At 38.1% G+C, this 12,496-nt stretch overlaps 1 protein-coding gene across 3 annotated transcripts in view; it reads left to right on the forward strand.

The window, feature by feature from the left end:
• Positions 1 to 404: 404 nt before the first annotated feature.
• The window catches only part of EDRF1 (erythroid differentiation regulatory factor 1), a 45,531-nt gene continuing 33,439 nt past the window's right edge, over positions 405 to 12,496 (forward strand). Inside the window, exons 1-8 of one of the 3 annotated variants that reach the window (XM_036899045.2) lie at positions 405 to 712; positions 1,648 to 1,856; positions 3,380 to 3,446; positions 3,987 to 4,112; positions 5,122 to 5,246; positions 5,481 to 5,634; positions 11,509 to 11,610; positions 11,880 to 12,001. In XM_036899045.2, the coding sequence (XP_036754940.2) occupies positions 605 to 712; positions 1,648 to 1,856; positions 3,380 to 3,446; positions 3,987 to 4,112; positions 5,122 to 5,246; positions 5,481 to 5,634; positions 11,509 to 11,610; positions 11,880 to 12,001 (1,013 nt within the window). In that variant the 5' untranslated portion in view covers positions 405 to 604. Of the gene's footprint in view, positions 713 to 1,647; positions 1,857 to 3,379; positions 3,447 to 3,986; positions 4,113 to 5,121; positions 5,247 to 5,480; positions 5,635 to 11,508; positions 11,611 to 11,879; positions 12,002 to 12,496 lie in introns of those variants that run through there. The other 2 variants (XM_036899049.2, XM_036899050.2) reach the window with 2 other exon arrangements.

Here is a 12,496-nt window from a genome sequence, read left to right on the forward strand (position 1 = left end):
AACGCATCCTCCAATGACCGCACCGCTCTCCTCCCTGGGACTGCCCCCGCCGCGGCGCTGTGAGGCGGGGCCAGGACGACGGTCGGGCGGGATCAGTCTGGACCGCCCTTCGCCCGATCCCGGCTTCTTTCCCGGGGCTGTGAGCCCGGTTGCAAACTGAAGGTTGGGGAGGTAGCAGCGCTCACACGTCGCTATTTTATACAACGGGAGCTGCTGATTACACCGACAATACCCCGCCCCGCCCACGCAGCCTTCACCCGGGAAACCCACACGGCAGGCGCCCAAGTCCCAACTGTTTGCCAACAAAGACCAGAGGCATGCGAGGGGTGGAGCCAGGAGTCGGTACCGCGAGAAGTGGCGTAAGCCGATCTGACAGGCGCAGGCGCACCGCAGCCCCTCCCCCCGCCGCGAAGGTGGCTTCGAAGCGAGCCCGGCCATCGGGCACAAAGCTCGCGAGATGTGAACGCGTCGCCGCAACTTCCTCCGGTCAGTTTAGAGACCGGAAGTGCGGTGTGCGCGGCGTGTGTGTTGCCTGTTGTACGGCGTGCGGCGTCGATGTGCTGAGGTTCCTGCCCGGGCTCCTCTGGGCTCCTGGACCGAGGTGATGGGGGACTCCAGGGAGGCCGGAGCCGAGGCTCCGCCGGCCGGGGCCTCTGCTCAGGGAGGGCTCAGCCTCCTGTCCCAAGGAGAGTCCGAGGAACCTTCTGCACAGGTGAGCCCTCCGCGGGGCGGGGCTGCAGGGCTCCGGGGGCGGTGCGCCCACTCCGCTGGGAAGGGATGTCACGGTTCCCGACGGGCCCTGGCGCCTTCCCCGCGCCTTCCCGACAGTCCGCAACCGGACTGGACGCTAGTGTGCCAGTCAGGTATTCCCTGGCAAGTCCCTCATGCCAAAAGCAGTTCTGGTTTCCCGCTCGTGGTAGTCGGCAGGTGAGATGGATGCGATGTCTGCTCTCAAGGAGCGAACGTAAATAAATGTGTGGTTCCAAAATGTGGCACAGGCGTGCAAAGCTGGAGGGAAAAGAGGGGGTATCAGGGAGGAGCTCACCGAGATGCCCACTGAGATGGGACTGACCTAATACTTGAAGGGCGTAAAGGCCTTGATGGGGCCGCTTGAAATGAAGTTAGAGTAGCGAACTCAGACCCTGAACTTGCTTGGGGTGTGTAAGCGCCCAGTGCCTTGCTATGAAGTTAGCGGTTCAGAGTATTTGTGTAATGAACGGACGAATCAATTGCTTCAAAACAAAATAACCACAGATTCACTACAAACTACTTTCTAAATGATGTAATTGAAATTAAAATAACATCTTTAATACTGAACGGGTTTTAACAAATTTTGAATTTACTTAAGGTAGCACTATTAACTTCTCGTTTTCTATTTCTCCACTTCCTATAAATAAGCTTTAAACGGTAGATGAGCTTGTTTCCTAAGCTGATAACCATAACCATCCCACTCCCTGACTCATGGTTTTTCTTTGAAATCATGCAAAAAAGAGATAAATGTCAGTTTATGCTCACCGTTACTGGGTGCTGTTAGTAACATGTAGCATACCTTCTTGTGAGGCTTGAGGTGTGTTTTTTCTTTTTATAAAGGTGGTATTTTTCATTCATAGGTAGTGTTCATTAATTTTCATCCAATATCTTAATTAGGAATCAGATTTATTTCTTGGAGGCAGTGAAGTGAAGAGCCGTGCTGTGGTGAAGTATTCTTCTGCCCCTCCTCGAACCGCATTTGCACGCCTTGAAGAGAAAACGGACTTGAAACTCCCACCTGCCAACTGGTTACGAGAGAGTGCCAAACTAGGGCCAGCAGGAACTACCATTCTTGGCAATAGTAAGAAAAGCAAGCCATTTTCAAGGTATAAATCAATGGCATTTAATGTGTCCCTCATATCCCTCACCCTGCCCTCAAATCCTAATTTTCTTTTTGGTTTAATGTGTAATGCTCATTAACTTGGTGAGATTTCTCTTTAGAAAAACATCATACCGACTTGCAAAGTCTTTTTTTCTTTTTCCCTACTAATAGGATTATATTGTAATATGAAGATGTCAGTTGAATATGCTTCTTTCACATCTTCATCATGTTACGAACAAAGCTGAGTTTTGACCACTGCCAAGTGACATTCTTTTGAATTGTGAATACAAAGAACCAGGGTAGCACACAAGGAGGAAAACCCTTAACATTGCCTAGTCTGTGCTCTGGTTTTTTTCATTATGTGGTGGGTTGTCAGGTCTGAAAAGCCTGATGTAGAAACCTTGGGTGACCTACACCCTTGTCTTTGACCCTTGATGGAAATCCTGGTGGCATTTAAAGTTAAGAGAGTGTCTTGAGGTCTTGGAGAGGAATATGTACTAACACCCATATTCTTGTAGATCATTGAATGTGTGGGGTTCTCTTTTTTTTTTCCTTTCAGTGATTGAACCTAAAATATTCCCACATAACATATAGCAAGAGCCATAAGTACGTTAGGAGCCAGTATGTTGGAAATTATCCTAATGCCTCAGAAAGTAAAAGTTCTATTTGTAAAATGTTGTTTGTAGCATTATTCTAGCAAAAAGTTAGAAATAGTCCAAGTATTTTCTTTTAGGAGGATGACTTAATAAATTATGATATGTCAACATAAATGTGAGGTGGTTTAATGATAATTATATTGACTGTGTACAAACACTGTGCTGAATACTTTGTATGTTTATCTCATTTAATTCTTAGAACCTCTCACAACCCTTTGAATAAGGTACTGTTAACTAATTTAGACATGGAAAAACGGAAGCTTAGAAAGGTTAAGTAACTTGCCTAGACCACAGGTTAATCATCAGAGCATACTTCGAATTTAGGCAGTCCTGAGTAAATATCCTGATTCTCTGCCTCTTACTAACTGAAAATGGTATTATCAGCTGCTTTTGAGGCTTGTAGATTATAGATGTGCCTCACATGGTTCCTCCACAAGTTTTTCCTTTTTGCTTTCTGGCTGAATTGGTATCAGGTGCATTTTATATATATAAATCCTGATGTTTTTCTATTTTTCTTAACTTCGAATCTAAAAACGTCTTAAACCATTTTCTCTTGGAGATATTTTTCAGTTTTGTGATTACAAAAATGAAAATAATTGTTTTTATTATGGATGTTTTTTATGAATTGCTTCTAGTGATTATCACTATATTTAATCAAATCTAAGGTGCCATTGGTTTTAAGTCACATCCTTATGTACCACTAAGAAGGAGAAACTAGCCAACTGTAACAGTGATAGTCCTGCTGATTTCAGGGATGTAAGAATGTGGCACATGTGAATCCTAGAAGCAGTGAAATCCATACGGTGTTCTGTTATAAGCTCTGTCTGCGTCACAGTGAGCTGACCTTTGCAGCCTTTGTTCCCTCCGTTAGCTTTGGCATGGCATACGACTTTATCGATTCAGTGGGAAACGATGTGGATGTTGTCTCCGACTCTGAGGTAAGTGTCCTTATTGCAGAATGTAATTGAGGTGTTTGTCCTAGGGATTTTATAGCATGCTTTTCTATAGTCTTGAAAAACTACTGACAAAATAAGGTACAGCTGTCTGATTATTGAGTACCTACCTTTTTTGTTATTAAAGTAACACTCCACCACATCTCCTGTCTTCAAAGAGGAAGCAGCAACCCCCAAAGCACTGGCGGTGGTAATAATATTAATACTGATGGTAGAATTTTAATAAGAGCAATTATAAGTGATTATAATGTTTGGGGTGATTTTCTATCATGTTACCAGCTGAGAATTGGAAATGATACTTCTACAAAATCTATTGCTCCTTAGTTGTCCAATTTTATCTGATATGCTAGTTTTAAAACTCTGTCTTCCATGTGTTTGTATTTCACTCTTTGTGTAAAGTACAGTTGGCATAACCTTAGGGAAATAAGATTTATTATGCTTTAAAATTGAATGAAGTTAAAATATGAACGCTTACAAATACCAAAAAGGTCTTTCTAAACTGTTTTTCCTATTGATTTTTTTAAGAACATAAAAAAACTCCTGAAGATTCCCTACAGCAAGTCCCACGTAAGCATGGCGGTGCACCGCATAGGAAGGACTCTCTTACTGGACGAGTTAGACATTCAGGAACTCTTTATGAGATCATCTCAGGTACTTTTTCTGAAAACAACCAGACTGTTTTAACAACTTAAGGGCACTAGAAATAATGATTTTGTTTCAAAGAAAGGCCAGAGTGGAAATGCAGTGGAGTCCTTCAGCAACCAAGAAATGAGAAGTTTCACTGAAGATAAGAAATTTTAATTAAAAAAAATAGAAAAGACAGAGAATGGGAAAAAACTTATTTTACTGATACCAGTTGTCACGATTTTAGGGAATGGTTTAAATTTTTGAAAGATTCTTTGATGTCTCCATTAAGGAGATTCTCATGAAACATAACTATCAGGAAATGTGAAAAATGTTAAAAGCTATTTTCCTATGAATACATAGTTATGACAATTTATTGGTTCCCTTAAAGTAGAGCTTCTCAAACTCTGTGTTGGTAAATGACCGTTTCCCCCCCAAGTATTGAGGATGGATACTTGCGTAAAATAACAGTTCCAGTTCCATGGGGCTTACTCTCATTTCTATGCTAACCTTGTCATGGATTGTTTGAAAATATGTCCTGGTCCTGCCAGTCCCATAAGGTACTCTTTTTAAAGAATGATCCTGTGATGCTTTGATAAAGGAAGACAAGTTAAAATAAATGTTTTTCTCTTTGAAAAGACCACAGTTGAGTTCAATCTCTGTGTGTGAGCTGGCCACTGGGTAAGGCCTTTGGATGTGACAAGTGAATAAATCACAGTCCCTGCTTCCTAGCAGCTTACAGTTTGGGGGTTATAAACGCATACACAGATAATCTCAGTATGGTGTGCACAGTGGTGCTCATTCCAGGTGCTAAAGGAAATGGGTCGCCTCTCCTAGCCTGGTGTACGAAGGAGAGGGAGACAGGGAGATTTCCTTAAAGAGGTGATAGTAATTTAGTCTAGAAAGATTAGAAAAATAAGTGTGTATGTGTTTATGAAACTATTCAAAAAATGAAGATTATTTCATCTAAAATGGTAACAGGTAACAAAATTGTTTTAACTACAGGTTGTATTTATAAATTCCTTGTGTTATTCAGACTGGTGATTGGACATGGCTGAAAGAGTTTTATCAAAGACTTATTGATCAGAAGTGGCAGAGGAAGAAAAAGAGCAAAGAGCACTGGTATCAGAAGGCTATTCTTTCCAAGTTTCTATATTACAGGTACCTGGCGCTTACATTTATCTGAAGAGGAAAATGGAAATCTGATCTAAAATTTAATTTGAAGCCAGTAAAAGTAATTTAAGTTTTGCCACTGTGGTATTGCTGACATTTCAGCATATTCCCTTAAGAAAAATAAGATTTATGCTAGATTACAGAATCTAGTTTGTAGAACCAGACTGTTACAAAAGGTTAACTTTAGTAACAATGTGATATTTTTATTTCCAATTTGGCCAGTATCAATGGTGATGGAGCCGCTCAGCCCGTCCCATCTGCAGAAGAGCAGGAGTCATCCAGTTCAGGTCAGGCACGTGACCCGAGCGGGGCTTCGTGGCCCGCCCCCTTTGAAATGCCTTCCTCAGTTTCTGAAGATCCCAGTGCATCCAGTCAGGTTAGTTACTACTTAGATGCTGACTCAGCAAGCTCATTTAAGAATTCTTAACTATCTTGTTAATAAAAATAACAGGAGTAAAAAAATCTATCATTGTGTGTTTCACAACTAGTAATACAGTGTATATTTTTAGTTCTTAAAAATAGAACTTAACAAAAGAATATTATGAATGGCAATATCAGAGTTTTGATAAAAATTTCAAAATATTTTAGACATTTTACCAGCATTTAAAAAAACTTCCCAGTATGTTTATGAGTACTGATTATCTTCTTAAAGTCATAAAAGAATTATATAATATAGGGATACAGTATATTCTGAACTTCAGATATATAATAATTGCCTATCAAATTTTGAGACTCACAAGCCTGTTTGACCTTCTTACTTTAACATTTAATTAGATCGGCAGGCCTAAAATTTCCCTTAAGATTTTCTGAATGGCTTTTCTGATACTTAATCTGCATTAACATTATGAAGCTTTTAGAGAGGAAGAGGGAGTAGAACGTGTTGTCTGTTTGTCTCTTACATTCATGGTTTCTTCTTATTGCTTGCTTAGCTTTGTCCTTACTGTGTTTATCAAAGAATGAAATAACTCCATAGTGTAAACTGTGCATGCCCGTTTTCAGGAGAATATATCGAGAAAACTCAAAAGAAGATAAAAATTAGATCTTCAACTTGGTAAATTGTGTTTTTCCTCTTGTGTATGTCTCACATACTGAACATTATTCATCCAGATTGTTGCTGTCTTCACAAAATTACAGGGTTACTGGAGACAAATACATTTAACTTGATAGCAGTTTTAGTAGGCATCAAGGCAGAGAAACTTCGTTAAACTAGTAATGAATTTAAGTTTTCCAAAGTTGGGAAAATCATAAAGGAAGGAAGGAATTAACATACAAGTTTACATAGTGGTAGCTAGCCAGCAGGAGGTGGGGGTGTGTGATGAGAAGGGCCATGGGTGCTGGGTGCCTGCAGGTCCCTGAAATGACTTGGGTAATGGTTCATGGGTCATTTGCTTTGTAATTATTATACTGTGTATCTTGTAACATATAACAATATAATACACATTATACTATAGTTTAATCACTTTCTCATATGTGATTATGTTTCTCTAAGGAGTTTTTAAAAATTCATTTAGTGTTCCTTAACTTCAAAACCTGCATATTACAAAAAGACCATACAATAGAACTACTAATCTCCTACCACCCATCTCCTTATTCTTTTATCATTACCTTGTTTAGGGGTTACAATGAAAAATCTTGGAGGCTTTTTAGAATCTGTAAGACTGTATGTGGAGAAAGTGAACTGGCATCTGTTTAATGCCTCTTATGCCACGTACTTTATGTTGTGTGTGTGTGTGTAAGTTTTTCATCCTTGGAAATCCGTTTGTTGAGTGTTGATGGTACTGCTTTACAAGTAAACTAAAGTCATAAAGAGTAGGTGTTTGTCTATGGTCGTACAGCTGATGAAGTCTAAGCTAGGATTTAAACCCTGATCTTTCTGATTTCAGTAGGTCCTTTCTTAAAGAAGTACTCTACTATATCCATGTGTTCCACACATATTGAGAAGGGCCTTATAAACAATCATACTGTTTTAGTGATGACATACTCCTGAGCAGAGCTAGCCTGCAATAAAAATAATCTTTTACAGAATATTTTATAACATACTGCCTAAATTTCAATATCTAGAGGTTTATTTTTGATTGCAAGCTATCACCACATGAATTCTTTTTAAAGTTTTTTATTTAAATATAATTGACATACAATATTGGTTTTAGGTATTACAACACATTGATTCAACGAATACGTTACTAAATGCTCACCACAATAAGTATATTACCATCTATCAACATACAAAGATACTATTAACTATATTCCCTATGCTGTACTCTCATCTCCATGCATAATTTTATAATTGAGAGCTTGTACCTCTTTATTCCCTTCATCTGTTTTACTCATTCTCCGACCCACCTCCCCATGGCAACCACCAGTCTGTTCACTGTGTTTATGAGCCTTATTTTTTATTTGTTTATACATTTGTTTTTTTAGATTCCACATACAAGTGAAATCACATGGTATTTGTCTGTCTCTGACTTACTTCACTTAGCATAATACTACTCTGGGTCCATCCATGTTGTTGCAAATGGAAAGATTTCATTCTTTTTTATGGCTGAGTACTACTCTATTATCCAGAGGCAATTAGGATGCTTCCATATCTTGGCTCTTGTAAATAATGCTGAAATAAACAGAGGTGCATAACGTCTTTTGAAATTAGTGATTTTGTTTTCTTTGGGTAAATTCCTAGAAGTGAAATCACTGGGTCATATTGTATTTCTGTTTTTAGGGTTTTTTTGAGAAATTTCCATACTGCTTTCCATAGTGGCTGCCAATTTGCATTCCCACCAGCAGTGTATGAGGGTTCCCTTTTCTCCACATCCTTACCAACACTTGTTATGCTTTTCTTTGTTTATTTTGTTTTGATACTAGACATTCTGACTAGTGTGAGGTGATACCTCATTGTGGTTTTGATTTGCATTTCCTTAATGATTAGTTATGCTGAGCATCTTTTCATGTGTCTGTTGGCCATCTTTGTGCTTTCTTTGGAAAAATGTCTGTCAGGTCCTTTGCCCATTTTTTTAATCTGATTATTTTTTTGATGTTGAGTTTTATGAGTTCTTTTTATGTTTTGGATATTGGTCCCCTTCTCAGATATGTCATTTGCAAATATATTCTCCCATTCAGTAGATTGTCTTTTTGTTTTGTTGGATGGTTTTTTTTGCTTTGATGTAGTCCTGCTTATTTTTGCTTTTGTTTCCATTGCCCAGGGAGACATATCAGAAAAAGAATTACTAGTGCCAATGTTCAAGAGCTCACTGTTAAAGTTTTCTTCTAGGATTTTTATGGTTTCAGGTCTCATTTTATGGTCTTTAATCCATTTTTAGTTTATTTTTGTGTATGGTGTGAGACAGTAATCCAGTTTCCGTCCTTTGCATGTAGCTGTCCAGTTTTCCTAGCACCATTTATTGAAGAGTCTGTCTTTTTCCTATTGTATATTGTTGTCTTCTTTGTCCTATTATGAATTGACCATGTAAGTGTGGGTTTATTTCTGGACTATTTACTCTGTTCCATTGATCTATTTTTGTGCCAGTACCATACTGTTTTGATTTTGTAGCTTTGTAGTATAGTTTGAAATCAGGGAGCATGATTCCTTCAGCTTTGTTCTTCTTTCTCAAGATTGCTATTACTATTTGGGGTCTTTTGTAGTTCCATACAAATTTTAGGATTATTTGCTCTAGTTTAGTGAAAAATGCCATTGGTATTTTGAAAGGGATTGCATTAAATCTGTAGATTGCTTTGGGTAGTATGGCCATTTTGACGATATTAATTATTCTTATCCATGATAATGGAATATCTATTGTGTATTCTTCAGTGTCTTTCATCAGTGTCATAGTTCTCAGAGTACAGGTCTTTCTCAGTTAAATTTATTCCTAGATATTTATTCCTTTTAATGTGATTGCATATGGGATTGTTTTCTTAACTTCTCTTTCTGCTCATTTGTTATTTGTATACAGAAATACAATAGACTTCTGTATATTGATTTTGAATTCATTTTAATAGCTTCTTGGTAGAGTCATTAGAGTTTTTTATATATAGAAAATATATATATAGTGTTTTCTATCTATAGTATCATGTCATCTGCAAATAGTGACAATTTTACTTCTTCCTTACCAATTTGGATGCCTTTTCTTTTTCTTGTCTGACTGCTGTGGCTAGGACCTCCAGCACTATGTTCAATAGAAGTGAGAGTGGGCATCCTTGTCTTGTTCCTGATCTCAAAGGAAAAGCTTTTAGCTTTTCACCATTGAGTGTAGTGTTAGCTGTGGATTTATGATATATGGCCTTTATTATATCAAGATATGTTCCCTCTGTACCCACTTTGTTGAGATTTTTTTATCATGAATGGATGTTGAATTTTGTCAAATGCTCTTTTAGCATCTATTTGAGATGATCATATTGTTTTCATCCTTCCTTTTGTTAATGTGGTATGACACATTGAGTGATTTGCAGATACTGAACCATCCCTGCATCCCTGGAATAGATCCATCTTGGTTGTGGTGAATGATCCTTTTAATGTATATTTGAATTTGGTTTGCTGATATTTTGGTGAGGATTTGTGTTCTTAGAGATATTGGTCTGTAATTTTCTTTTTTGTAGTGTCTGTCTGATTTTGGTTTAAAAGCTTTTCTTCCTCTTCAGTTTTTTGGAATAGCTTGAGAAGGATAGGAATTAGTTCCTTGAGTGTTTGGTAGATTTCTGTAATGCCTTCTGGTCCTGGACTTTTGTTCAGTAGGAGTTTTTTTATTACCAGTTCAATTTCATCACTAGTAATCGGTCTGTTCAGATTTTCCTTCTTCCTGGTTCAGTCTTGGAAGATTGCATGTTTCTAGGAACTTTTCCATTTCTTCTAGGCTGTCCCAATTGTTGGCATATAATTTTTCATAGTAGTTTGTTATAATCTTTTGTATTTCTGTTGTCCCAGTTGCAACTTCTCTTTCATTTCTGATTTTTTTTGCATCCTCTTTTTTTTTTCCTTGATGAGTCTATCTAGTTTGTCACTTTGGTTTATCTTTTCAAGAACCAGCTTTTAATTTCATTGATCTTTTGTATTGTATTTTTAGTCTCTGTTTCATTTATTTCTACTCCCTCATAAATTCTTGTTCCCAAAACAAACTGCTGATTTGAGGCCTATGTTAAGCAATGTAAAGTTTAAATAGGTATCTGCAGTTAGACTTGGAGCCAAATCTTTATTAAGAACATTATAACCTAGAGCTCAAATTTCCACTAAAGCAACTATCTGGCAGATACAATTTCGGGAGTTAGTCTGTAGGTTGATAACTTGTCTGTATAAGCAAATAATAAAATAATGTTTTAGGTTCTATTAGGACTCTTAAGGAAAAGATGAGACACAGAAAAAGCACTGGAGATACACATCTCCGCCCTGTGCTTGCAGTTAGGTATACTTACTTCACAGACAAGTGCTAAGCCTATTGGTATATGTTAGTATGCACACAGGATGAGAAGTAAGACACGTGCATGGAATAAGCAGTGCATGTGCACACATATGTGTGCCCATCTTGGTAAAAATTTAAAGTAATGTTTCTCACTGGCAGCTGTCCTTAATTTTTGGAAAATTGAGTGGTGGACTGAGTTTACCTATTCCCCCTTCATAAGTGTTTTCCAAAATATATTCCACAGAATGTATTAATAGTAAAGGGTACTTGAGATTAAACATATTTGAGAACATTGGACTATACAAAGGTGAAGTTGATTTTTCTACTGCAGGACACCCTAAACTTTTATATGATAATAAGTGTTGTTACTTTCCAAATGCAAACCTATAGTAAGCAGCGTTTCTCAGAGTTTACTTTGGAAGTTCTTCATTGAGTATCCCTGGGCCCTAGTATTCTGTGAAGCACATGTCAGGAAATGTGAAACTAGAGGCTGGTCTGAAGACCAGCATCTCAAAAATATAGCTGAGGTTTCTTAGAAAGTTTTTAATCCGGGAGAGATGGGGTAGGATGAAAGAGCAGTGGGATTCACATTCAACCAAAAAAGAGAAAAATTTTAAACTTGGAAAGCTTAAAAGAATCAGTCATTTTTAAGTAAGCTCTAAAGGCAATCAACTTATGGTAGCTATGAGAATTAAGAGCTGAAGTAAGCCACCCAGCAATGAGAGTTAATAATTTGTATTAGCTGTAATTCACAAAGTAGACTTGAGGTATATGCTTTGGCTGTTCAGGTGATAGTGTTTTAAAACAGGCCATTTTAAAGAAAGTGCGGCAGCAGAGTCACTCCTTTATCCTTGCACTTTTCACAGGGAAATGAGCCTCTTGAACCCTCATACATAGTAGGGCATGTGGCCTCAGCACCCAAAGAACAAAACCTGACTACTTTATTCAATGACGGGGAGAACAGTCAGGTATGCTTTCTGTGGTGTCCAAATTGGGACACCTATCCCCAGTCTACTTCGCCATTTAAAAACTAGTCTAAATTGGAATCAATAGGAAAAAATTTACTTGATTCTGAAAATTGCTTTCTAAACAGCTCTGTGATCTTATAGTTCTGTGACTTTAACTTACTTTGTCTCCTTGTTTTTTCTTTTTCTAGTCTTTCTGTGAATCATGGGGGGAAATTAGGGACCGCCTATTTATTACATAATAATCACTCCTATTTTATTTTAAATCAAAGGGTCTTAAAAATGACTTTGTTCGGAATATTTTATGGACATTTGAAGATATACATATGTTAGTTGGCTCCAACATGCCCATATTCGGAGGAGGCAGATATCCAGCAGTCAGCCTGCGTCTCAGGTAAACCAAAGTAGTGTTCCTGTAGAATCAGTGCTCCTTCTGCTCTCACTGTTAGGGCATCATCATCTTTTTCTAGGTTTTTCACTTCCCACCTTCCCCTGCCAGTTGAAGTGGCCATAGTAAGGAAGGAGCTTTTATCAGCAAATGCTGAAAACTCTACAGCTGGGTTTCATTTTAGTCCTTAGTGAATGGTGTCAAAGATCTGTTGTATTGGCCTAGTTTTATGTTCAAATCTACAACTTATAGGAATGTAGTAGAATTTATTGAACTAATTAAGGAGGTGGTTTACCAGCTTCCTATTAATTAATTAATTAATTAATTAGCCAATATGAATTTTGACTGGGGCATTATCACGCATGGTGGTCAGTCTATCGCCTCTGGTTGTATGAGGAGCATGCAATAGGCTTACAGACATCTGCTGTCATATTTCCTTCTGTCTTGTGAAAACTCTAACAGATACCAGTTAGAAATCCAAGCAAAGCTTATGGAAGGATG

Source organism: Manis pentadactyla, chromosome 8, assembly GCF_030020395.1.
Source record: "Manis pentadactyla isolate mManPen7 chromosome 8, mManPen7.hap1, whole genome shotgun sequence".
In the NCBI taxonomy this organism is placed as follows: domain Eukaryota; kingdom Metazoa; phylum Chordata; class Mammalia; order Pholidota; family Manidae; genus Manis; species Manis pentadactyla.